General features: G+C 41.0%; 1 protein-coding gene across 1 annotated transcript in view; it reads left to right on the top strand.

The window, feature by feature from the left end:
- Window positions 1-27,192, top strand: part of dst (dystonin) — a 109,886-nt gene that overhangs the window by 49,512 nt on the left and 33,182 nt on the right. Inside the window, exons 36-60 of the mRNA XM_010773185.1 lie at window positions 5,434-5,580; window positions 7,247-7,335; window positions 7,422-7,530; window positions 8,105-12,469; window positions 12,555-12,701; window positions 12,804-13,019; window positions 13,100-13,243; window positions 13,333-13,569; window positions 14,236-14,388; window positions 14,485-14,718; window positions 14,842-15,126; window positions 15,744-16,292; window positions 16,485-16,661; window positions 17,628-17,751; window positions 19,721-19,929; window positions 20,036-20,353; window positions 20,743-20,909; window positions 21,047-21,203; window positions 22,087-22,213; window positions 22,399-22,449; window positions 23,216-23,451; window positions 23,608-23,737; window positions 24,091-24,290; window positions 24,416-24,914; window positions 25,216-26,684. Coding sequence (XP_010771487.1) covers window positions 5,434-5,580; window positions 7,247-7,335; window positions 7,422-7,530; window positions 8,105-12,469; window positions 12,555-12,701; window positions 12,804-13,019; window positions 13,100-13,243; window positions 13,333-13,569; window positions 14,236-14,388; window positions 14,485-14,718; window positions 14,842-15,126; window positions 15,744-16,292; window positions 16,485-16,661; window positions 17,628-17,751; window positions 19,721-19,929; window positions 20,036-20,353; window positions 20,743-20,909; window positions 21,047-21,203; window positions 22,087-22,213; window positions 22,399-22,449; window positions 23,216-23,451; window positions 23,608-23,737; window positions 24,091-24,290; window positions 24,416-24,914; window positions 25,216-26,684 — 10,539 coding nt within the window. The remainder of the gene's footprint in view (window positions 1-5,433; window positions 5,581-7,246; window positions 7,336-7,421; window positions 7,531-8,104; window positions 12,470-12,554; window positions 12,702-12,803; window positions 13,020-13,099; window positions 13,244-13,332; window positions 13,570-14,235; window positions 14,389-14,484; window positions 14,719-14,841; window positions 15,127-15,743; window positions 16,293-16,484; window positions 16,662-17,627; window positions 17,752-19,720; window positions 19,930-20,035; window positions 20,354-20,742; window positions 20,910-21,046; window positions 21,204-22,086; window positions 22,214-22,398; window positions 22,450-23,215; window positions 23,452-23,607; window positions 23,738-24,090; window positions 24,291-24,415; window positions 24,915-25,215; window positions 26,685-27,192) is intronic.

Below are 27,192 nucleotides of genomic sequence, written 5' to 3' on the forward strand. Positions count from 1 at the left end.
GTGGAGCTCCAAAAAGCTGCAGGGGAAATAGAGAATAGCCAACTTAAGGAACGGGTTCAGGAACAGGAAGCTCTGCTGGCTGCAAGACAAGCACAGCTGGAACAGTTGGAAGGAAAAGTAGAGACGCAACAGAAGACAATTGATGATCTGACTTTTCAGAAATCAAAGCTTGAGCATGACGTTAATCAGTATCGCACCAAGTTAGAAATATCGGTAAAAGACAAAGCTGCCAGTGAGATGGAGTTAAGTCACACAAAACTGTTAATCCAGCAGTCAGAGGCCAAGTGGTCTTTAGCTCAACAGAAAGTAGAGGACCTCCTAAAGAAAATGAATGATGAACAAGATCTTAAGCAACAAAGCCCTAAACCTAAGAGAAGAATACACTTGGAGGAAAGTACTGAGGGACGGGTGCAAAGTCAAGTCACGGCTAAAGTAAATAATCTGGCTCAGCAGCCTTTGGCATCTGACACCGAGTCGACAGTCAACAGTGAGCTTGAGTTATCTGCAGTCAGAGAAAACAACAGCAGGATGGCGGCTGTCCTAATGCAGAAAGAAGAGGAACTTGTCCTGATCCAGAAAAGAGCAGAAATGGCTGAGGAGAAGGCACAAGGTTATGAAAAGCTGTTGAATGACAGCAACAACAGACTGAGGAAGCTTCAGATGGACATGGAAACTGAGAGGAACAACATTAGACAGAAATCAGAGGATCTCCGACAGGAAGCAATGAACATGAGGAAATCAATCAACGAGCTTCAAGAAGAAATCAGATCTCTCCAGAGAACTAAGTCCTCATTGGAACAAAGTTCGTTTTTCCAAAGCACTGAAATTGAAGGCCTGAAAGAGCAATTGAAGAGCATCCAAGGAGATATGCTTAAGAAAAGCTCCTTGGAGCAGGAAAATATCCACAAGATTAACAACTTAGAAGAAGAGGTAGCTTCCAAGCAGGCAGTCGTAGATCAGATGAAGTTTAAATGCAACGAGCTAACAAGGATAAATGTCTCATCTGACAGTGATGTTAAAGGTCTCCAGATCCAAACAGAGTCATTGGAGAAAGATAGATCATTTGCTGATCAAAAAGTAAAGTCTTTAAAGAGAGAGATAGAGAGCTGGAAACAGCAGCTTCAAACAGCTGAGGAAGAATACAACTTAGTGAAGAGGTCTGAGCAGGTGTCACAACTCAAATGTAAACACCTCCAAGCAGAACTTGAGAAAAGTGAGTTAGCTGCTTCTCAATTGCAGAAAAGCGTAGATGAGTTCAAACAGATAAATATGGAGATGGAAAAGAATCAGAAGAATGTGACAGCTCAACTCGATCAGGTGACAATGGAGATTGACAGCAAGGATCAGCAAATTCAAATCTTCAAGTCTCAGGCCGAGGGCACAAAATCACAGGTTAAAATAATTGAGGATGAACTAAATAAAAAATCTCAGAACTCCTTTGAGCTTCAAATGAAACTCCAGGATTACAGTGAGGAGGTAAGGAGAATGACTGAACTGCAGCAGAAAATCCAAACACTGAATTCAAAAATTGGCAATTGTGAGAACGAAATATCAACTCTGAAATCAGAACTTCAGTCAGTGTTTGCTGAGAAGAACTCTGCAAATCAAAAGGTCCACATGCAAAATTCTGAAATTAATGATTTGAACACGCTGCTTAAGAAAAGAAATGCAGAACTCCAAAGAGAATCTGAAGAGAGTCAAAAACATCAGAATAAGATTAAGGCATTAGAAGATGAGCTTTACAACAATAAGCACAGTATTAAAGGGTTAACCAGTAGCTCAGAGGAAGTGACAGAAAACCTACTGCAGCGAGCAGCAGACAGAAACGTAGAGAACTTAAATGTCAAAATCTCAGAGCTCAGTTCTTCCGTACAGAGAACTAAAGATGAGTTGTTGAAAGAGACCAGAGAAAGAAAAGACAAAGATTCAAAAATATTGCAGATGGAGTCTGAGCTTCAGAAATATAAAGAAACAATAAAAGAAGTAACATCCAGTTCTGACAAATCCAGATCAAATCTTGAACATGAAAATACCATCCTTAAAATGGAGAAAGCTGAGTCGTTAGAGAAAAGCATCTCATTGGGAACTGAAGTCAGATTGCTGAAAGAAAATCTAAAACGTGCCCAAAAAGAAGCTGAACTAAAGCAAAATGAAAGCTCTGTCCTTAAGCTGAAGTCACAGCAGATGCAAGAACAGCTTGAGAAGTGCACACAAATGCTAGAAGAGTTGAAAAGTAAACTAGAGCTTCAGAAAGAGGGCTACGAGAGGCAGTTGTTGCTAGTGCAGACTGAAGTAGAGAAAAAACTCATTTTACTTCAATCTGAAATCTCAAGTCAAAGTGGAAATTCAAACCAGCAGTCACATAGTGAAGAATTAGCAGAAATGCTTAACAAGTATTTCAGACAAGATGTCAAACAGATATCAACCGTTCATCAAACCACCGTGGAAACAAAGCACCAATCAGACAAACTGCTGCAAATGCAGATCAGAATGGACCAACTGCAACAGGAAAGATCGAAACTCGAACATGAGCTCTTAAAGGCAACATTACAAACTTCCCAACTTGAGGAAGACCAATTTAAACTCAACTCAAAAGTAAGTGCTTTACAAGGCCTTTGCAATGAAAAGTCAAGTGAGTCGGCTAAGGGTACAGACAGTACACTGACACTGAAGGAAAATGAAGCTCTTCGGGATCAAATCGAGTCGTACGCCAAAGAGGTTAAACATCTTCAGGAAAAGCTTTTGATGCTCGAAGTCAGGATAATAACTGAAAACCAGGGCATGAACAAACAGGAATTCTTTGAAACCAGTCGTCACAATGTGTGGGATAACAATGCTGCATCAGTGAAGACAGAACAGACAGCGATGCAGAAGATGGTCCCCTCGTATGAAAGTGCTAAATACAACATGGAGGACGAGAATCGCAAAATCAAAGTGTCCGCAGAGGTATGGATGAAGTTCCACATTACTTTAGCACTATATTGTATTTATAAGAAAAACACATGTTTAAACGTTTCAAAGTTTTACTAATTATATATCTTTGTAACTGAAACATTCTTTCAATGTCACATCTACAGATGGCAACAATGGAGAAAGGCAATATTCTTGAAGGACTGAAACAAGTCAAACAAGATAAAATGGAAATAACTCACAGCCAAAGCATTCATGAATCACTGACAAAGAAATCCTTAAATATCTCTACTACTCAAAATCCCACTACCATCCAAGAAGACATGCAAAATGTGACATACAAGGGCCAAATAAAACCTGATGAGCCCATGACTGTAACAACACATGGATACATGGCGCTGTGTGGACTAACAGACCAACGTCCCAATGTAACACAAAGCATCACTAAGACCAAGACGTATCAGATTAAACAAACATGTGAAACTGTAAACACATCAGACATTGAGGGAAAACAAAGTGTGATATATTCAACTTCCCAAAAGCTCCCAGAACTCAAAGGCTACACAAGTATTCAAAACATGATCAACTTTAAACTCTTGGACGAAGAGGTTTTGAGGAAGTTCGAGGTGGGCCTCATCACAATGGAAGAGCTGCAGGCATCGCTTGCTCAATACGCCGGCAAACCAACTACTATTGCTGGAATATATGTGGAGTCAAGTAAGAAAAAGATATCCTTCCTTGAAGCTGCTGAGAAAGGTTTTTTGGCGAAGACGTACGCTCTTGAGTTCCTGGAGGCTCAGGCTGCAACAGGAAGCCTTACAGATCTGTCCACAGGGCAAACCTATCCAGTTGCTGAGGCTGTTGAGAGAGGTATTATAGAGGCGGGCCTGAAAGATAAACTGATAGAAGCTCAGAAAGCTATTAGTGGCTACATCCATGCTGGCAAAAAGCTGTCCGTGTTTCAGGCAATGGAGGAAAGGATTCTCGATAGATACAAAGGCAAGAAGATTCTTGAGGTCCAGTTAGCCACTGGTGGCCTGATCAACCCAGAGACTGGTGTCAGGGTGCCGGCTAGCATTGCTGTCGATCGGGGTCTTTTGAACAAGGAGACCCTACAGAGTCTGTACGATCCAGTCAGTAACCCCAAAGGTTTCCATAACCCTGACAGTGGACAGAAAGCATACTACTCTGAAATACTGAAGACATGCCTTTATGACATAGATGGTGGTGTATTTCTCTCCCCATTTGGTGAGAAACATCTAACAAACACCTCTCCCACGAGCTCTCACAGAGTGTCTGTTGTCAGCAGCAGCTCTGGCATCGAAATGTCAGCGTATGAAGCATTCAAGGGGCGACACATTGACAAGAGGACATATCTGTTCCTGTCACAGCAAGAGAGCGAATGGCAGGAAAAGTCTGTACTTGACTCCAACGGAAGCCCCCTTCACATCATTACTGATGTCAAAAGTGGTCGACAACTTTGTCTGGAGCACGCTCTGAGTCAGAGGCTTCTTGAAAGATCTGAGCTTGGAAGCTATCACAGTGGGCTTCTTAGCATATATGAGATTGCCGACATCATATTTTCAAGAATGGTGGTTGTGGAAGATGTCAAGAGCCCCGTTGCCGGTCTCTGGGACGTCACCCAGAGGAAAAGGCTGTCGGTTCTTCAAGGTTTTCAACAGGGCTTTACTGATAGAGCCACTGCCTCCAGGCTGTTGGAGGCCCAGGCCTGCACTGGAGGGATTTGCGACCCCTCTTCAGGGGAGAAAGTTACCCTCTCGGAGGCTCTCAAAAGAGGTCTTTTAGATGAGGCGTTGAATCAGCAGCTCCAACAGTTTGAGCAGGCATTTAATGGGATCATTCACCCCAAGACTTCAAAGACTTTGTCCATCACCCAGGCTGTTCAGGAAAATGTCATCCCGAAGGATGCAGGTTTCCGCTGTATTGAGTTCCAGCTCCTGACTGGAGGATTAATAAACCCTGAGACACATGACAGAGTCTCCCTCGAGGAAGTCATTCAGAGCGGCCTTGTTGACAAAGTTACTGCCTCAGTACTCAAAGAGGAGAGGTTCCAGACCAAAAGCCTCACCTGTCCGAAGACCAAGAGAAGAATCACTTTCAGGGAGGCTCTTGAGAGAAGTGTGTTCGACTGCCACACTGGGCTAAGGTTACTGGAGGCTACCAAAATTCATGGTTATGGAGCCAAGGCAACATTTCATTATGTTTGCGCCTACAAGTAATAACCATCTGTAAATATATGCTTGTCCATAGCATGACAGCCAAAGCTGTAAATAGATCTCTTTTGGTTTTGTGTTGGCTTTAAAGTTACTTGACCTTTTTTTGGGGTTTAAACACATGTTAATATATATTGGTTGATGCAACTAACCGCATTCTCAATTGTTTTAACTGATTATAAATATATTTTGGCAATGTCCCCCTTCCTTTTAGGATTCCCCCCTCCACTGTTTTCTTTCTTTGTAACAAAGTTAACAATCTTCAAAACCCCATCTGTTTTAATTGTAGAGATCTGTTGATGAGGAGAACAGAGAGCATGGTGATAAAGTTAGCAAACTGTTGCACTGGATGTCCAATGTGAAACAGACCACGAACAATGATGGGAATGCTCTGAAAGATAGCAATGCCAACACAGACGCTTCTAATAAGCCCCAGGTAAATAATGTGTATTGTATTTTGGTGTTTTCTGGTGTGTCCTGTTTTGATATCTTGCCCCATATGTGTTGTACATGTCAGAATGCTTTGGAAAGTGTTTTTCTAATCAAAATGATATTACAGCCTTTTAGCTGTCACAGTGTATGATTTATAATAAAATAAAAACAGTGTTTACTTAACGATTCATGTAATCCATGTATTTTACACTATAGTAGGCGTAAATACTTTAGCGTATCCCCTGTACACAAAAGGATGGTCAATAATGAGGTTTTCACAATCGTTCAATAACACCAAAAGTTGCACAAGCACTCACATTTCAGAACAACCTCACTGAATAACTGTTATTTAGGCCCAACAGGTGTTTAACATATGAACATTAGGTTCATATATATTATTTTGTCCTTATGTGTCCAAGAAACATTCATTTTATATGTCCCAAAGCTGTCATTATTCAAGTAAAATGTTAAAGACATTTTACATTTCACTTATGTGTGCTGGAGATCAAGATAGCATTGTCATTATAACAGAATTGTTCTGAGACAGATTTTGGGGATCCTGAAATGATAGGTATTCTATAGTATTATAATAGTAATAATAATAATAATAATAATAATAATAATACATTGTATTTGTAAAGCACCTTTCATTGCTAAAAGTAATCCCAAAGTGCTACAAGGGGCATAATATACTTTAAAAAAACACAAGTTTAATAAAAGGCTTTTTTTAAAAGAAAGGTTTTTAGGCCCTTCTTAAAGGAGTGAGTGGTCTGTGGAGTTGTAATAATTGTATTCAATGTAATAACTAGTACTGTAGTAAACTATATTGCAGAAAAAACTGAAGGGACTGACTTGTATAATAATAACAATAATAACAATGACAATAATAATAATAATAATCATAAAAGACACATAGACAAAAAAGGGTGCATAGAGTATTTTGGTAGATTACAACAAAACAACAAATAAAGTACAATTTAGTATTATAAAGAATGATAATTATGTGTGATACGTATTACTAATTAGTATTTATTCTGATTTGAATACACAGAAAAATATGTCAGTATGTTATATTCAATGAACATTTATTTTTCTGATTCAATTTTAGTTTAATCTTTTAGTTTAATTATTATTTACATTATATTATACATTATGCACACAAAAAAAAAAAAAAAAATTCCAACCGTGTAATAATGACAGCTTGGGCCTTTTTCCTTTTGAGAATATAAAACCCTCTCTCAAAGTATTTCTGAAATGTGTAATGCAGAGAAAATGATGCAATCAAATCCAACAATACAATAAATGACACCTTCAAAAATGACTTTAGAGCTATCATCATCTTTAGTTATATCAACTAACATTTGATGCTTTGATTTTCTATTGGTTTGCATTATTTTGGATTATTTCTTTGAAATATAGTCACAAGAGTGTATTTTTAGGAAATAACATATTTTATATAAATAACTCAATTGTAAAACATTAAGCAGTTCTCTTGAAAATTGCAGTTCACGAGAATGTGTTAGGTTGGGGTTTTTGTTGTGTCCCTGTTAACTATGATTATATAAGTTACTACATTATTGCACGATTAATATTCAAAGAGTATTCATAGAAAAGTAAAAAAGAATCACTTATATCATAGTATTAATATATCACTGTTTGATGTTTGTCAGGTTTCAGTTGAGGAGATGGTCACTAAGAAGGAACAAATTGCAGAGGCATTGAGGGCCACGCAAATGATGCTGAACAAACACAGTGACAAGTAAGTGTAGCTACTGTGAGTGACCTGCACAATATTTCTTTCACTGCTTAAATCCTGAGCCTCATTCTTTGTGTTTCATTTGACAGAATGAGCGAGGACGAAAGAGAAAAGGCCCAGGAGCAGCTGAAGGCGCTCAATCAGGCCTACAGTGAACTCTCCCAGCATTGTTCAGATCAGACTACGACTGCAGAAGAGGTTTGATAAAACGCTGTTACATCTATCAGTGATTTGTGTCTTATAATGTGTTAGAAAACACACCACCTGACGTTCAACTGCATGACTAACAATTTCCTCTTCTCCTACAGTGTGTGCAGTTTGCATCCCCCTTTGTATTATATTACATTAGTGGACAAAAACATAGTTCAGTTGTAGCCCACAAAATCTGAGTATGCTGTAAACATGCTTAGTCGCACCCGGCTTTGGTCTGACATGTCTCTGTTATTAATGTGCTTGACTTCAACAGATATGACACTTAACCCTTTTTTCACAGTACACTATGTGATGTGACTAACTACCCTCTTTTTGCAAGATGCTGGATACTGCATTACCAGATGCATGATAGCTTTATATGTATTATCCGTCGCTCTCCTGTTGCAACCCTGATGCGGTCTTGAACTTGTGCACATGGTGTTTTAACATGCCCGTATTTATCTGATGGTAAGTAAAAAAAAATTCTTGCATTTGACTACTTATTTTCAAATTTCAATGATTGGATACTACAGATTTTGATAATCAATTCAGTAATTTGTAAAATTTCCATTTTCTTTAGGTTTCAAAATCCAATGTTGCAGGGCTTGGGACAGAACCCATGAGTGGCCTGATCGGTGAAATACCAGGGGCCCAACCTATGACCCCTGACCTCTTTCAGTCTGAAACTCACGATCTCGACTATAAATCCACCCTGAACCACTTTCAACAGTTAAACGAGGATAACAAGTGCGTACAGAGCTCACATGTCCCTTCTGTGTCGCTTTCTGACATTGCAGCAGCCAGGGAAGGGGCGACATGTGAAGACCCGATTATCAAACTGATAGAAGTCAAAGAAGTCAGTGATGGGTTGAATGTGTGCTACTCAGGGGACACGCTGACCCTGGAGAGGGCTTTTCAGGGTGGTGTAATACCTGCTTCCGTCTATGTAGACATTCTTCAGAGGCAAAACACCAGTCAGAATATGGAAGACACCAGTGAAGATGTGTCACTCCTAGAGCCTTTGCACAAGGTCAACAGACTGATATTAAAGTGCCTCAGCAGTAAAAAATCACTGACATCAGGGAGAGATATTAACACTTTGAGGTTGTTTTGTGATGGTGTAAGTAATCAGGAGATGACAGAGGATGTTGTGAGTGATAAGTTAAAGGTGGATGCAGCGGTTCAGTGTGATTTGATGAGATCTAGCAGCACTCTCATTGTGCTTGAAAATCAGGAGTACTTTATTGGACTCGTGTTGCCTCCCTCGGGGGAAATCCAAACTGTGACAACATCCTTCCAGTATGATCAACAAATGACCACTGAGGAGTTTACCAGCTCACTGTTGGCTAATCGGGGAAAGATAGCAGCTTTTTACATTCCAGAAATATCCGAGGTGGTGGACATCGCCTCTGCCATACAGAAGGATTTGATTGACACTTACACAGCAGAGATTTTGAAAACTATAGAAATTCCTGATGTGTTACCTGATCACCTTAACGACAAGTTTTCATCTTGGCTCATGTACAGGAAACTCACAGTTGATGGATGCGTTCATGCTGCAGATTGCTTGGAAGTTGATAACATCCCTACACAAACAGAGGCAAAGCAGTTATTCATCTCCTACCTGTTGTTGAACAGCTACAACGATCCAGAGTCAGGACAGAGGGTGTTGATACTCGATAGACAGCTGAGTAAAATGGTTAAAATCTATCTTGAAGATTTTATATTGTTCGAGAACACTGAGAAAAATGTAACTTGTCTGAATTTGAATGTAGGAGATCTTTCAGAAAAGGAAGATTTAGAGATACCTCTGCACATAAATGAGGAAACAGAGGAGAAATACACGCTGCACACATTTGATCCTCATTATTCAGTCAATGGAACAATTAGCTTTGAAGAAAAAGCATATCTAAATGACGAGGCTCTAAAAGAGGAACATTTATTAGATGATGCTGCTGACACCACAGTGCTTTGTGTGGTGGAGGAAACCATGTGTCAAAACAACACAAATCGGACACAGGGGGAAGAATTTGAAGATAGAAATCCTGAAAATAGTTTCAAAAATGGAATTGGAGGGGCTGATAGTGAAGGTCTTGATACCCCAACTATTCCAGCCCTTCAAACTTTACACTCTGTGAACAGAACAAATGTCGCCTCCCCATCGAGGATGTTAGACTCTGAGTGTTCAGTGACATCCCACGGACAAACACTTCCATACTACGACGCAGAGTCAGAAGGTACAGACATAACCAAAGATGAGTTTTCAAGCTCTGAGGACATGTTGGATGATGAAAATGAGCAAGACTATGCTATTCATGTTCTGAAGGAAGGAGGCATTTTAGATGTACACTTAGGGAGCCGTTATGACCTGGAGGCGGTATTACTTGGAATACAACCAGAGGATAACGAAAGTGCTGTAGAAGATGAGGATGACACACTATCTGTTTTAAAACAGCCTGTGGATGATGAATCCACATCCTCAAATATCCATTTAATGGAACAGCAGAGCCCATTAAGGGCTGGTTGCACCATTAGTATCAGTGAGTCAGTGGAGTCTGGATTATTCGTAGCTGATTTAAACCCTGAGGCCAGCATTTATCCACAGGAACACTGCACTACCTCTATCTCTGATGATCATTGTCTGCATGTTATTAATAATACTGAAGCTGAAAACACACAGACTGAGAGGAGAGTTTCTGTCATGGTGCTTGATCTCATCCAAGAGGAAGGTGATAAAGAGAAGGAAAGTAGAAATGCAGATTCAGAGGTGGATTGGGAGAAAACAGGAAGTGTAGGAGAGATGAGTGATTATCCGCATCATTCCCCTCCCTCAGTTGGCGGACAGGAGTCCCTGATGATCTCACCCGCCTCGTGGAGTCAGGTTTCCGCAGAGTGTTTCCATCCTACAGACAATTCACTTTTCCCGGCTGAAGCCAGTGACTCACCGGGTGTGATCGATAACCAGCAGACAGATATGGATGTTGTGAGAGAAAAAGCTGCTCCAACTACCCAGTCATCTAGTGTGAGTGACATCATCACTGATCCAGAAAGCCACACTCATTACGCAACTTCAATTAATCATGAATCTGACGGCTCACCCGTTGATAATGATTATTTAATTACCAGAAATGAAGTAGGAGATCAGACAGTTAGTGAGAGTGACTTGGACATGTGCTCATCACACAGCGATGTGTTGTGTGAGGGAAGTAGAGCGGAGAATGAAACAATCTCAGTCCGGTCACATTTGGACGGGCAAACACTGAGCATAGATTACTCATCACAAAGAGATTTGGCTGAAAGTGTAATCATGTCGGAGTTCAGTGGTAATTGTAGCTATGACAACAACATTACAGAAGATGGCAGCAGAATTACATTACCTCAGCGAGCAGCGCTTTGTTCAGAGCGTGATTTTAGTGTTGGATTGGAGCCCAGCTGCTCTGAAAATGATCAGAGATCTTCACAGCTGCACGTTGTTTCCGATGAACTCACCACAACAAATGCTGTTAATCTAAAGTGTTTCAATGTTGAAGATTCCGAGCACTACGCTCTCACTACAGACAGAGTTTCACTTGAAGCAGCACTGGTGGATGAAGATATGTCACAGCACATACCTGCTGCAGAGGATGATGAGTTAGGCACAACACGTGTTTCCCCTGAGAGGCAACATGAGGACCTTTTCACCAGTGATACAAAAGAGATATCTGTGTCAAGAAATGAACGGACAGAAAGTGATTATGAAAATGTGGATATTGGTGGAAATGAGTCTGTGTCAGAAATGAATCCAGGGCAGTCTAAAAGTATAATAAGTGTTTTGTTAGAATCTGATATTCCAGAGATAGACAGATTAGATGTGTTGGCTTCACAGTTGCATGTTGTTTCCGATGAACTCACCTCAACCCATTCTATTAATCTAAAGTGTTTCAATGTTGAAGATTCGGACCATTACACTCTAACTACCGACAGAGTTTCTCTTGAAACACCACTGGTGGATGAAGATATGTCACAGCCCAGAACTGCAGAGGATGATGAGTTAGGTACACAATTATTTTCCCCAGAGGGGCAACATGAGGACCTTTTCACCAGTGATACAAAAGAGATATCTGTGTCAAGAAATGCACAATCAGAAAGTGATTATGAAAATGTGGATATTGGTGGAAATGAGTCTGTGTCAGAAATGAATACAGGGCAATCTAAAAGTATAATAAGTGTTTTGTTAGAACATGATATTCCAGAGGTAGACAGATTAGATGTGTTGGCTTCAGAGCGTCCCCAGGTAGATGCTGACTTCCTATCAGAAAGCCATGTTACATCTGATGCTTCCTCTTCAACTCCATCAGGGTTTCAGGCTGAAAATGTAGATGACAAGGGGGACATTGTTACAAAAGGGACTGATGTCAGTGATTTGCAAAAGGCCCAAACTCAAGACGATGAAAATATCGTGACTAAAGCTCAGACAACTCCACCACCTTTAGACGAAAGTGTATGTCACGAGAGAGACTCGCCTCATGGACTTATAGAGAGCAGTCACCCAGACCTGCTCATGGATTTACTGAAGCAAAACGCCCTTAGTTTGAACAACAAAGAAGTAGAAAACTCAGAGCTGATAATGCAGAAAGAGAAAGTCGGTGAGAAGACAGAAAATCCGTCTGTCGCTCCAAACATCCAGATGCAGCTGCTGCAGGTCCTGAGGACTGTTTCCACCAGCCAAGACCTTTCAATGCTCCAGGAGGTGATGGACACTCTCAACAGCACCCTGGGGGGTGACACCCTGGGGGGGGACTCTCAGGAGGAGCGACGGCACACACTAGAGAGCATCAAGGAGGAGAGCTCAGAGGGGGAAGAGGAGGAGTCAGCAGATGACGACTCGGGTCTCGGTCGCTCTGCTGCAGGCAAACTGTCCCCTCAGACATCTGATGCCTCCAAAGTTGAGGAAGTAAAAAAAAAGGTATGTAAGATTGAGAGTGCTTATCCCTTTGATTAGTTTTCAAAATTTGTATCAGCATTCATCAACAGTTTTCTTCTCCCATCAGCTCTTTTCCGTCCAGGATTATTTGGAGTGTGTTGGGAGGCTGCAGGATCACGCTGATGTTTTAGAAGATGTCAGAAAAGACCTTTCAATCCAGCCACCCGTAGGTAACAACCTGGAAGACCTGCAGATCCAAATGGAGGATTTTCAGGTTGGGAATTAAAAATATTGAACAATATTATTCACTCTTAATTTTCACTTATGTATATACAAATATGCATTAGTTCCTTACTTGATTATCTTTTTCATCCAGTCTCTGAAGTCCCAGTTTTCTCGACTGGCCGGTGTTATCACAGCAGATCTGGAAAAAGCCAAGCAGCTCTTAAATTCAGTTGATGAGGACATTCCCTTACAAATTCACCAAGATTTGGCCTCGACATATCTGGATTTAGAGCCAAATTTTACTGCTGTTACCCAAATGTCTGCCGAAATGAGTAACTCCCTAACTCAAGCAATGGAAACTGGAAAGGTCAGTGTTCATTGCTAGTAATTAAAATACAATGGTGTAACATTTGCATTAGCTAATGACTTCTTTAAATGTTGTTTTAGGTACATTTGGAATCAACATACCAGAAACATATTAGTTGTCTTGGTGAACTAGCGGGCTTCATCAAAAACAACTCTGAGAAGTGTGACATGGATTCGAAAACATGTGATGTGGACACCTTGAAACATTTGATTCAACAGAACAAAGTATATCTAAATAAATGTGATTCACAAACATCCAATATCTACAGCTGCTACGGAAACTAACTTTGCCCCTTTTCCATATTTGTCTCCAGGACACAGAGAGCAGTCTGCTTAAAGAAGTCAGGCTCAAGTTGGAAGATGTTACATTTGATATCCAGTGCTTTATTTCTGAGCATGCTCAGTTTCTGAGTCCAATTCAGAGCAGCCACCTCCTAAAGTTCCTCAGCTCCACGCAGCGGTCGTTCAGGGACCAGACGGAGAGACTGGGTACCCAGAGGAGCGCCCTAAATGTCCTACTGGACACCAGGGAGAGGGAGAGCCAGGAGAAGGTCTGCCTATGGATATACTTTGACATATCACAGATGATTTCTTAGAAAAATACATGTTTGGTTTGTGAGTGAGAATTAAATAATGAGTGCTCACAGTGCATGCAGATTGGGCCGTGTAAAAAGTCAGTTCTAAGCATTAAACATATGTTTTGATCTCTAACACATTGAATACAATTCTGATTTTGGAGGTTCTACTGTGAATACCATAAAGTTTTGGAAAAATAACAACGTTGCATGCCCTTGTGCTTGATGGCTCCTGCAAACTAACTCTTTGTGCTGGTTGTATCCCACAGGCCTTCAAGACACCAGTGAACTATTAACAGTGGACACATGCACCTTCTCCCTTGGAACACAAAAAACAAAACATTAACACACTGGACATAATGTGCCTATTACCACGAGACCAAGCTGGCGAAATAGCATGTTTACAGCATACTAGATATTACACTTTTATAATATAGGAATATGCAGAGCAGATATAGCATGTTACATCTAAATGCTTTAGCAGTTCCTTCTTCCTTCTCTTTATCTTTGTCTTTCCAAGGGTTGTTTTGGCTGGTTTGATGATGTTAACCTTGTTCTAGGTCTTAGGGTCTCTTTTATGTGAGTATGTTTAATGACAGCCACCTGTGATATTTACTTGGTTTCTTTTTTCTTGTTTGACAGTCTTTATTGGAGAAACAAAAGGAGTTTGCAGAGAAGTTGGAGGAAGTGTGTGATAATCTCACCCTGACAGAAAACCAGCTGATTGGTCATCGACAAGAGGCTGAAAACACTGAGTGTGTCACAGACCTGCAGCAGTACCAGCAGGAGCACCAGGTTTGAAAAAAACATTTCCGTTGCCTTTAAGAAACACAACACATGTCCATGTTTTCATCACATTGATTCTCTGACCCTATTCCTTCTGATCTCAAGGCTCTGCAAAAAGAAGTGTTGACTAATGCCAGCGCCTTAAATGAAGTCATCACCAGTACCAAAAAGTTCCTGGAGGAAAACCGGAGCAAGCTGACCCCAGATCAAATTGCAAGCATTGAAAGCAAGCTGGAAGAGGCTAAGAGCAAAGACAAGCTCATCAACCAGAGGGCGGAGGAGTCCAGGAAAGATCTGGAGAAGGTGGTGACCACTGCCATAAAACAGGAGAGTGAAAAGGTCAGAGTTCAGTCTGTAAAAAACACATTTCGCATGAGAATTTTGATTATTATTACAGTGTAATTCAAATATTGCTGAACTTAACGTCAACATATTATATTTGTTATCCATCTGTCATTTCAGGCAGCAGCTGTTGAGCGACTTGAAGAAAGTAAGAACAAAATTGAAGGACTTCTGGACTGGATATCCAACATAGGCAATGAAAACGAGAGCAACCTGGATAAAGACGACCATATAAGTAAAGAGAATGGAAATCTGCCAGAAGAAACTTCAGCCACGAAACTGATAGCAGAGGATGACGATGCCAATGGAAACGTTTCACACACCACTGAGAATGATTCTGGCAGAGAGACCAGCGGGAAGAGCGATGCCTCCCTGGACCTCGATAAGCAGTATGACAGGGTCAAGGTACTAACGTTTGTTTGGCCAAATGTAGAGAGATTAAGCTTGCTCCACAGTTCATACTCACATGTTGGAGTTTATGCAGGCTCTGACTTTCTTTCTTAGTAGGGCAAACGTTCCTAAGGATCACAGAGCGTTACTTAGTAAACAAAGATAGTCAAATTAACAATATGTCATCCTGTCATTTGTTGAACACTAAAAATAAGCTTAAAATGTTATTGTAGAAAAACATTTAAGAGCGACATCCTAACATGCAAAAAAATCTAAGAAGTTGTGCTTGAAATATGACATTTGGCAATAGAAGAGATGAAGAGATGGATTAGATTGTCATCGTCAATCTTTCAGTTTGTGTGTACAGACAGAGAGATCGAAATACCGTTTCCCACAATCCTGAATACAATAATACAGATATATATAAAAATATGTATACACCTACCTATACACAATCAACAGACACATTTATACATTATGCACACATTAAGACATAAATAAAAGCACAACAATCAATATATACAAAATAACAGTCACTTCAATATCTTTGAGAAATATCATATGTACAGCTATATGCTTTGGTATTGGGTGTTATATTGGTATTGTGTCCTCAAGTCTCTATCGTCCCTCAGGCCCGTCATCAGGAGATCCTGTCCCAGCAGCAGGATCTGATCATGGCCACACAGTCAGCTCAGGCTCTGCTCGACAAGCAGGCGAACGTGCTGTCTTCAGAGGAGAAGGAGAAACTGCAGAAGAACATCCAGGAGCTGAAGGGGCGCTACGATGCCTCGCTGACGCAGGCTGAGCAGCAGATGAAGCAGGTGCAGTGTGTCCAGGAGGAGCAGAAGAAGTTCCAAGGTGACGTGGAGGAGTTCGTCAGCTGGTTAGACCAGGCGGAGGCAGACGTAGAGAAGCTTGGAGCTCCTGCAGCCTCCCTCAACATCCTCAACGATAAACTCCAACGACAGAAAAGCTTCTCAGAAGATGTGATTTCCCACAAAGGGGACCTTCGCTTCATCACCATGTCAGGACAGAAAGTGCTGGATGTGGCTAACGCCTGTCGATTTGATGACTCTGCAGCCAAGAACGCTCTTTTGGATGTGGATACTTCAGGAACCTGCTCTGCGGTTAAGGACAAGTTAGATTCAGCTGCCACCCGATACAAAACACTACATTCCCAGGTATTTAGTCTGCAGATGATCAGATAGAGCTTGTAGGGTTGCAATGACTTGTTATTGCCACTGGGCGGCAGCATTTGTCTTCAGTAAAACTAATATTTCACATGAGCACTCTGAAGATGACAAGGTGACAGTTATCTGTTATCTTCATGTATTAAACCTGTGTACTTAATCATTTCATTTCCTTTGTTTCAGTGCAATCAGCTTGGCAACAACCTCAAAGATGTGGTTGATAAATACAAGAAGTATGACGACTCGAGCGCCGGTCTTTTAAATTGGCTCAACGGCTCAGAGGATGAAGGGAGAAAGCAGCAGTCAGAAGCCATAGCAGCCGACCCACAAACGCTACAGAAACAGCTGGAGGACACCAAGGCAAGACAGTGCAAAACACGGCTTGAGTCTTATTTTGGCTTGGAGATCAAACCTCAGATTTATCTCGGATTGTGGTCTTTTATAACTTGCATATTTATTGATATTTATGTGCGGCCTCTCAAATTACTGAGGCCGACACAGGAGTATAAGAAGCCCTTTTGACCTTTTTGAGTTCATTGCATTTAGGGCTGGAATTTATATTTTAACAGTTCAAGTTCAGCTGGTGTATGTATGAGACATACATTGTCCTTAGATAAGATAAGATAAAGTTGTATTTATCCCGGGGAAAATAGTTTTGCAGCAGTTTCAATGCACATTTTCATCTGTGACCTGTAATGGATGTTAGGTTGTGAACATTCCAAGTAAATAAATTATGAATAGCTTCTTTTTTATAAGTAACACATGCAGAACTTGTGGTGTATTGACTTGGTTATAAGGTTCAAGTTCCGATAGACCTGCCTTACCTTATATAGTGTTTCCACTGACTTAAGTACTACATGGTTATTTTTAGCTCAAATTCAAACTCACATGTGAATAGTTTAACTTTGTTTATTTGTAGCCTTCATACTCTCCTGGAGGAGGATAATAAACGATCCTGTCTCTGTCAAAGTTTTGGCAGCAGTCAGCTGAAACATTTCTCTGTAGAGAGGTAGTTACATCACAGATCCCAGATAAGAGGCGCCTGTGGGCCTACAGAGGAACGCTGTGCTTTTAAAGAATCTAAGCCTTTCTGTTAGTGCAAGAGTGAAAACAGACAGGTTCACCTAACCATATCCCGGAAATGACCAAAAAATTCCATGGATATTATTCTGAAGTTGTTGCACATCATAATTGTTTATGTTCTTCTATCCACCACACGCTGAAGTGCTTATTCTAAACAGCACCGTAGAAATATAGAAAGAGGATATTTATTCAAGTCAATGCAGTCTTATTTTCTCTGACCTCTTCTTTCTTAATCAACCCTAGGCCCTTCAAGGTCAGATGACAGGACATCAGACTGCTGTTGACACACTACGCAAAGCGTCTGAGTGTCTGATCACTTCTGAAGGAGATCTGCTGAGCAACTCGGACGAAATCCAGGAGACAGTAGGTGAGGAAGCAAAATAGGGAGCCGATAAAGTGCCATGGTAAGGTAGAATTTATTGCCGGTTCATATTTATTGCAAACATTTGTTTGAAACTCTTTCTCCAAACATTTCACCCGATGCATGTGTGTACAAAAAAGGGTGTAAGAAATGAATCATATTAGATTATTTCACGTGTCATCATTCACGCTCAAATAATGGAGTAGGAGTACAGCGTTTAATATGCACATTTAAAGATATCAAGCATTTAAATTACATCAAATGTTCGGGAAAGTTTCAAAATTAAGTATAACAAAGCAAAGATGTCAGGCATCTATGGAACGCTGTAAAAGGTTATGTTCAAGGCAACGCAGTGATGTACATTACCATCACTGATTAGAGAATTACAGGAACATTATAATTCAGATAAAGAGATAGCAGTATGCAAAGTTAAAGCTGAACTCAATGCGCTACTTACCAAGAGAGCCACATTTCTGATTCATAGGGTAAGAAACCCAGAATATCTAAATGGAAGTAGACCGAGCTCCCTGCTGGCAAGTAAACTCAGAAATAACGAGCAGCTGGCCCAAATATCTTCAATTACGAATAATGATGGCATTGTCCAGTCCGTATTAATCATGAATTTGAACAGTTCTATTAACATTTATATACGTCTCAAGTACAGACATCAAAGGTAGATTTAGAACATTTCTTTGTGGATCTGAATTTACCACATGGTATATCCCCTGAGGACATTGATCGCTTAGATTGTGAAATAACACTTAAAGAATGATCTGAAGCATTGGAAGACATGAACCTTGGCAAATCCCCTGGTATAGATGGTATCCCTTCGGAATTATATTCCCAGTTTTGGCCTGATTTAGGACCAATATTATTGGAAATGATTCATGTAACACTCAAAGAAGAACATTTCCAAAAGGATATCAATACAGCTATAATTTCTCTCATACACAAGAAGAGGAAAGACCCAAATGTATGCACAAGTTTTAGACCAATATCACTTATAAATCCAGAAATCAAACTTTATGCTAAAGTAATAGCTCGACGATTGGAGAAAGTCCTTCCAACATTAGTTCATTATGACCAAACAGGCTTTATGAAAAACCGAATCTCATCAGATAATATCAGGACACTACTGCATGTTATTCATCATTTTTCAGCAGACATAACATCGCCTTGCGCGGCTGTACTATCAGTTGATGCTGAAAAAGCTTTTGACAGGCTAGAATGGCCATTGTTTATGCAAAGAATGGGTTTTGGGGCAAAATGTATGATTATGTTGAAGATCCGATTCCTATATAATAATCCAAGTGCTATGGTTTTTCAATTCAACGTGGCACACGGCAAGGTTGCCCTGTCTCCGCGCTACTGTTTGCAATTTCTCTAGAACCACTTGCACAGAAAATAAGACTATCCAAAGAAGTAAAACAGATAGTTGTAAAAGAGACAGAACACAAAATGTCCTTATATGCGGATAATCTCCTAATCTGTTAAATATCTTTACCCAATTTAGTTCAATTCCCTATATTTTTTATTTGTCTTTTTGTATTATTGTCTATATAATTTGTATCTGTGTATATAAGTCCCTCTGTGAGGGCAACAAAAAAAAACAATAAAAAGTTGGTCACAAAAAAACTAAACAAAGTAAAGTCCAAAGTTCGTAAATATAATAGCCCTACGAAAATGTGTTACTTATAAGTAGGGAAGTTGTTCAATATCAGACTGGTGGTTACCATCAGTATTCTGAACGTTGTAAATGATGTCTCACCGAGGGCCTCCTTTCTACTTCCTCTCTACAGTCATTGGGTTCTTGGCTTCCACTTTAAAATGCTTTAACTACCAAATCTTACTGAATGTAATCCATAGCCAAGATTATAGCCTTTACTAACTCAGATTCTGCCTGGATTTCAAATGTATCCAGAACAAGGAGAAGTCGTTAAGTTTTAAACCTGTTTTTTTTCTGCCTGCGCTGTAGATGACATAGTTGAGCGCTATGACAACCTGTCCAAGTCTGTGAGTGACCGAAATGAGAAGCTGCAGATCACCCTGACTCGCTCCATGAGTGTCCAGGATGGTTTGGATGAGATGATGGGATGGATGGAGGGAGTGGAGGCCAGCGTGAAGGAGAAAGGACAGATTCCCCTGGACTCTGCATCCATTGGAAATATCCTCAGCAAAGAAGCAGTATGTATTCTTTTAGCATTACAATAATTGGACACTGGCTGTAGTGTATATATATTTTTCAGTTAAACATTTACATGTAACTGTCTTACATTGTGTATTTTCTAAGGCATTGGAGCAGGACATAGCAAGTCGCCAGAGCAGCATCTCAGCCATGAAAGCTAAGGTGAAGACGTTTGTGGAGACGGCAGATCCCTCCGCCGCTGCGCTGCTGCAGTCTAAGATGGACACTCTCTCTCAGCGCTTCACTGATGCCTGTGACAAGCATAAGCAAAAAGTTTCCCAGCTGGAGCAGCTGAAGGAAAAGGTGGAGCAGTTTGAGGAGGTCTCAGAGAAAGTCCAGCAGTTTGTCGGGAAGCGTTCACAAGATCTACACGAGACAGACGGGCCTGGGAAAACTTTCAATGAACTGTCTCAGCTGACGCAGGTAACCATTCTGCTGAAGCTGTTCATGACCATAAATAGAGATATCTGGTGTCTTTTAATAACGTTTATTTTGATGGAAAGTAACTAAGCACATTCACAGCACTGTACTTGAGTGCAGCTCAGACAAACTTGTTTATTAATTGAGTATTTCCAGTTCTGCATTATACTTCGTCTCTGATACAATTCAAAAGGAAATATCTTATTTGTCACTTACTGTAACAAGCTCAAACCCATCCTGTTGGATCATATGCTATCTATTGTACCCAGTAGTAAACAAAGTATCATCCAAAAGCAAAATGTTTGACTTTTACTTAAGAATAGCAACTGAGTATTTCTTACACCACTGACGTTTCCATCAAAAAATGACATACATTTCTAATCCCTCTGTAGAACACTAAAGCTGAGATGGCTGAGCATGAGAGTGATTTGGAGACGCTGCAGACTCTGTGCAAGGAGCTGTCTGAAATAAGCCCTGATGGAAACAAAGCCCAGATCCAGAGCAAGATGGACAATCTCTCAAATATTTTTAACACCTTCAAAGACACTGTGAAAGAAAAGTAAGTTGTGCGACAGTGGAGGGAAAAATAGAGTCTTTCTATTTCAACTCTAAACATTTATGATCCTTTTCCTTAGAAGTTATGTTTTTATAAATGACAGAATGATGCGTGATATGGCTGATTCTTGTCTCCTACAGGGAAGAGGAGGTGTCTTCCTGTCAGGATCAGCTAGGAGAGTTCAGATCTTCAGCTAGCGTTCTCACCAAGTGGCTGGAGCAGACCAATGAGAAAGTACCAGCGGTTCAGCCGACCAGCAGTGTGAAAAGTCTGGAAAAGGACCTGCAGATAGTCACCGTGAGTCTAGAGATAAATACAAAGTCAACTTTAGAGACATTTGTGTATATATTTTGTCTAACTGCACTCTTAAGTGCTGGAAAATAAGCCATTGATGATACACTTTGTATTTGGCACGGTAGAGGAGTCCTGTTTTTCCAAAAGATAGATGGTGAGTGGGTTAAAATAGATCATAGTCTTATCCTCCCTAAATTCTCCTCCATCTCAACCTGTTTTCTCTGCCAACTAATGACAGGTGGATGGTGTGTGTTTACACAGACATATCAGGGAGTGAAACACTATGTTGTCCAGGAACTTTTGCGTCACGAGGTGTTGCAAGAAAGATCACAGAAGTAGATCCTGAAAAGCAAAATGTAGAAACAAATCCAGAAGCAATCAGACTTTTATCAGTTTTTCCAGAGGAAGTTTTCTCATGTACAGAAACCCTAAGAGACAAATGAAAAATGATATTGTGTTAATCTTCTAAGTGTTTCCCCATCGTGTTTAAGACTAAAAAAGGTATAACCAGAATACTCTTGCTATGATCATAAATTATTGCTTTCGTCATAAAAAAAAATGTCCAGGTCATTTTTCATCACGATTTATTTAATTTGTATGAGAAAGTAACCACCCAATATATATTTCTTGTTTTAAAACTCACCTGGTAGAAAGCATGTTTTTCGTCCTATTGCGATCACATGGTGAGGATGGACTTCAGTAACATGTGCCCAAAACTAGTATTACAACAACAAACACTATAAATGCTGCCAGGCCTTTAAGTAACCATAGAAATGATCTTCATGAAACCTTTTATTTTCCGTACATGTACATTTTCACTCATCACGTTTTGCTTTATGTGTTATGAATGCCACGACCTATAACCTTTATCTGTGCGATTACTCAGGGATTATTAGATGAGTGGACATCCAAAGACCCAGCTGTCCAGGACCTGAACAGTAAAGGATCAGCGCTCTGCAGCCTCATGTCTTTACTCACATCCCCCGCCAAGACAAAGACCCCTAACAAGTCAGGTAAACATTCACACACTTCCCCTCATTTCTTTGGATCATACAGTGGAATGGGAAGCATGGTGTTCGGGTGCATTTCTGTGGACTGTTCTCACTAACCATTAGGGATCATGGAAAGATCTTGTGCCAACTATCCCAGACAGTCTGCCTTTTCTTTACTTAAGCTTTGTCTTGTGTCTTTGCATCAGCTCTTACTAATGGTGGTGGTCCAGCGAGCCATTCCTACCTAACCAATAAAGGTAATCAAGTGTGTGTGTGTTGATGCTGTTGTGTAAATATATTCTTTGTAGTGTGCTGTGTTGGTATTATGGCTGGTTATCAAAATGGCTGCGGTGGCTCTACTGCATACCCAACAAATAGTAACTCTTGACGATCACTGTTGCAGTTTGTTCAAATATGAATGATAAAGGGAGTATATTGGGTATTTATTTAATGTCCCATTTAAACAAATAGGCCTCAGCCACAGGATCTGAGTTATACACATTTTCCATTGAGTGTTTTCAAAATAATTTAAAGTAGGGCTGCTCGATTATGGCAAAGATCATAATCTCGATTATTTGGGTCAATAATTGATATCACGATTATTAAAAACTATTATCCATTTACTTTGAAAACATCCATTTATTGGAATTGAACAGTATGTTTTTAGCAGTTTATTACACTGAACTTTAAGTATAATTCAACTGAAAAACCACTAAAAAAAGTAATAATAATAATACAAAAATAATCGTTTTATTTTTCGATTACGTTGTTTTCGTAATCGTTGCAAGCCATAATTTTAATTGTGATTAAAATACGATTAATTGAGCAGCCCTAATTTAAAGGCCCAAACTTCCGTTTACACGCATATGGAGGACATACGATAAGATTAGATATAAACCAGATTCATTGGGTCTCAGGCAATACCATTTAGAATCCTATTTATAACTCTTGTACTTTTTCAATGAGGCTGGTATCACAACCACATGATGAAACTGACTTTAAACTGTTGTCTGATGTCCTCAGAGCTGATGGTAATTCAGCAGAACATGTCATTCGTCAATGACGGATACGCAAGCCTCGGGGTAACGCTGAAGAGTCGGGCAGCAGATCTGAGTAGTTCAGTTCAGGAGGTGAAAGAGGCCAACGAGGAGACGGACAACATGATGACATGGCTGAAGGACATGAAAAAGACTGCAGCGTCCTGGAACAAAGCAGCCACAGAGAAAGACTCTGTGAGAACACAGCTCGAACAGCAGAAGGTAGAGTCTTGTTTTCTCTAAACAGCTGTTTTATTATGTGCTGAAACAGCACACGATCCTTAATAACATTGTTTGTTCTGCTTGGAATGATAATCATATGACACTCTAGTTTAAAATCACTGGATTCAGCAATTATAATTTGTGTTATTTTCTCAGGCATTCGAGGAAGGCATGAAGCAAAAGCAGGAGCAGTTTCAGAAGCTCAGAGAAACGCTCCTTAACTTGATTAAGACTCATCCAAACTCCCCTGAGGCGGCACAATGGAAGCAGATGCTCGCTGAAATAGGTATGATTCAAGGTGTTGTCTCCAGATGGCCCTGGGTCATTTATGTCACTGAAACTGTCAGAGTATCCTGCTGACAAAGAAATGTATCTCATTCCAGCACTGGCCTTTAAGTACAAGCATTTATAAATTGATATATATGCGATGTTAGACCAGCTATGTTACTCAAGTTCATCTACCCACCATGAGCAGTGTGCAGAATGTCTCTCAGTTCCTGCTTTAGTCAAATTAACACATTTTTGGTGCCAGGTCCTGCGCAGTGGGAGGTTTGTAGGGAGCACAGCAGGACTGTTGAAATAAAGTTGTTTTATGCTGACTAATGCAGACTTGTGTGAATTTCCTTCCCACCTGCTCAGATGCTGCCTGGGCAGATATCAGCGGCACTGTAGAGGAGAGGAAGCAGCACCTGGAGCAGTCCAACAAGAACCTGGACATCTTCCAAACAACTCAGCTGCAGCTTGGCCAGTGGCTTTCCGAGAAAGAGCTGATGATGAGTGTCCTCGGACCCCTCTCCATCGACCCAAATATGCTCAAAATGCAGAAGCAACAAGTTCAGGTAAGCTTAGGCATGTCTGGTTGAATAATTGGTTAAGATGTTTTGAAGTGGGGTTGTAAAAGGTACTTATCATAATGTTTCCTTTTAAGAAATGTTCATCTTGTATCTTCTGTTGCCCCCCCCAGATCCTCCAGAACGAATTTAAGAGTCGCAAACCCCAATATGAGAAACTGGAGGAAGCTGCCTCTTCCATCCTGAGCTCCTCGGGCAACCAGGACCCCTCTGGGGGGAAGCTGGTGAGGGAGCAGCTCTCTGCCGTCACCCAGAAGTGGCAGGGCATCACGGGACAGCTGGACCAGCGAGACAGCCTCATCGACCAGGCGGCGGTGAAGACAGGGCAGTTCCAGGATTTACTGAGGAGTGTCGGTCAGACTGCCACTCAGCTGGAAAATCAGCTCACCAACCATCAGGGCCACAGCACCCAGCCAGACGCTGTGAAGAAGCAGTTGGAAGATGTCCATAACATCTCGGCTCAGCTGAGAGAGGAGAGGAAGAAGCTGAAGGAGGCGGAGGCCATCAACGCAGAGCTCACAGCGATGGTGACGGAGGACTACCTCAAAACAGACTTGGCCAGACAGCTAGAGAGTGTCAGCAAACCTTTCAAACAGCTGGAAGAGAAAGCAGGTTGGTCTTTCAAACAACCTAAAAAACAAGTGTTGTAATGTTTGGAGAGAAATAAACATTCTCTTTGTCTTGAGTCACACTACAATATATTTATACTATGACCCAAGAGGCTAACAATCACTATCAATCTTTTAAACTCTGGCTTTTTTGTCATCTTTTTTACAATGAATTTTAAATTTGGTGTCTTATATCATTATACATTTATCCGAAATGTAGAATGGAAAGTCATAAGTAACAATATTCCCAGTTAGCATTCTTTGCCGTATTTACATCACTAATTGCTGCACTTCCTCTCTTGTAGCGAAACGGATCGAGCAGCTCAACTCAACCTTTGCCAGCTCTCAGCAGTTCCATCAGACCTCTAAAGACTTCCAGTCATGGCTGGGTGAGAAGCTCCAGGAACAGTCTAAGCCGAAGCCCATCTCTGCCAAGGCGGAAGTCCTGCAACAGGCCCTGGAGGAGCACAGTAAACTCCAGAAAACTCTCGGGGAACATGACAAAGCTTATAACACAATCCACGGGGAAGGAGAGACGCTCCTGCAGAAAATTGACGGTGCAGAAAAGTTGGCTTTACAAGGGCAGCTGACTACACTGTCATCCGACTGGGAGGAGGTGAAGAAGAGCTCTGTGGAGCAAGCTGGCAAACTCGAGACCACTCTGCAGAAATCTCTGAAGTATCAGGAGCATGCAGAGAAGCTCAGCTCCTGGATTCAAGAGTGTGAAGCCAGCGAGGGCCGAGTCAAACTCACTGTTGATCCGGTTGATGTGGAGAGCTCCATTTCTCAGGTGAAGGCTCTCCAGAAAGATGTGGACAAGCACAGGGGGATGGTGGAGCAGCTCAACGCGGCCGCTGATAGTCTTCTTGAGGTGGCCAACGCAGACACTGAAGCAATCAGAGAGGAGAAGGCTAGCATTGGCAAAAGAGTGGATAATGTAGTGGAAGGTCTACAGAACAAAAGGGAATCCTTGGAGAAGATCTCACATACAGTTAAGGAATTCAACGACGCCTACAAAGAGGCAAAGGGTCAGCTCGAGGGGGCTCAGAGGCAAGTGGATTCTTATGAATCACAGGGAGTGCAGGCACACAGCAACAAGAACCTGACCAACATTAAAGCCCAACATAAGAGTTTAGAGGCAGCGCAGAACCAAGTGGAGCACCTGAAGACGTTGGCCAAGGACCTTGTTGTTGGTGTCCCAGATGCTGATGGAGTGACAGACCTCTTACTGCAGGCTGACAGCATGGATAAAGACTACAGCTCACTTAACAAGAAACTAGAGGAGACGTGCCAGGTGTTGGAGGGCAAACTGCAGGGAATTGGGCAGTTCCAAAACCGCATCCGAGAGATGTTCACCTCTTTCACGGACCTGGACGACGAACTGGACAGCATGGCTCCTGTGGATCTCCACTTGGCCACTCTTAAAGAACAGCAGGACAGCATTCAGAGCTTCGTGGCGAAGCTGCAAGAGCTGATGTCCAACACATCCAACGCTGGAGACAGCTGTAAGAAGATGATGGAGACTGAAAGCTCGCCCGACCTGTTGGGCCTGAAGAGAGATCTGGATGCTCTGAGTAAGCAGTGTGGCAAGCTGCTGGACAGGGCCAAAGGTCGAGAGGTGCAGGTGCAGAGCACGCTCACCAAACTGGAGGAGCTGTACGGGAAACTCCACCAAGCAGACAGTAAACTGAGCGGTGCTGTGGGCAAGGAGGCGGCCCAGGAGGCGGTCGGCATGGAGACGGATGGCATCAACCAACAGCTGGAGGCCTTTAAGGTATGGCTTTCCCAATTACTTTTGTATTTTACACCTTAACATGGTATTTCTATTAAACTAAATTGATTTAATAATGCAAAGAGATTGATTTGGATGATGGAACTTACAGCAGCAGGTACCCTTATTTTTGTTTATATGCATAAACTATTTTCCTTTATAGAATAAGACTTAGGGCTTTTTGTTAATCTGGAAACAGTCCAAAAACACAACATATTGAATTTACTGTTGACAATGGTAAAAGCAGCCCTTTATTACATTTACGGTGCTTAGATAAGAGAATGTTTACATTTTATTCTAACGAAATTACATAAACCATTAATAAGTTATCAATATAGTAGTGGAATTATTTCTTTAGTCCTCCAATCAATCGATTAAGGAACACATCTAATTAGTTTATATACATATAAACCAACAACAGCTATTCAACAGCGATTAAATGAGATCATTAAAGATAATTTGCAGATTCTTTAGGTTTATTAAGGGTAATGTTGGAAAACAGGAAATAATG

Source organism: Notothenia coriiceps, unplaced genomic scaffold, assembly GCF_000735185.1.
Source record: "Notothenia coriiceps isolate Sejong01 unplaced genomic scaffold, NC01 NC01_scaffold00012147, whole genome shotgun sequence".
Classification (NCBI taxonomy): Eukaryota; Metazoa; Chordata; class Actinopteri; order Perciformes; family Nototheniidae; genus Notothenia; species Notothenia coriiceps.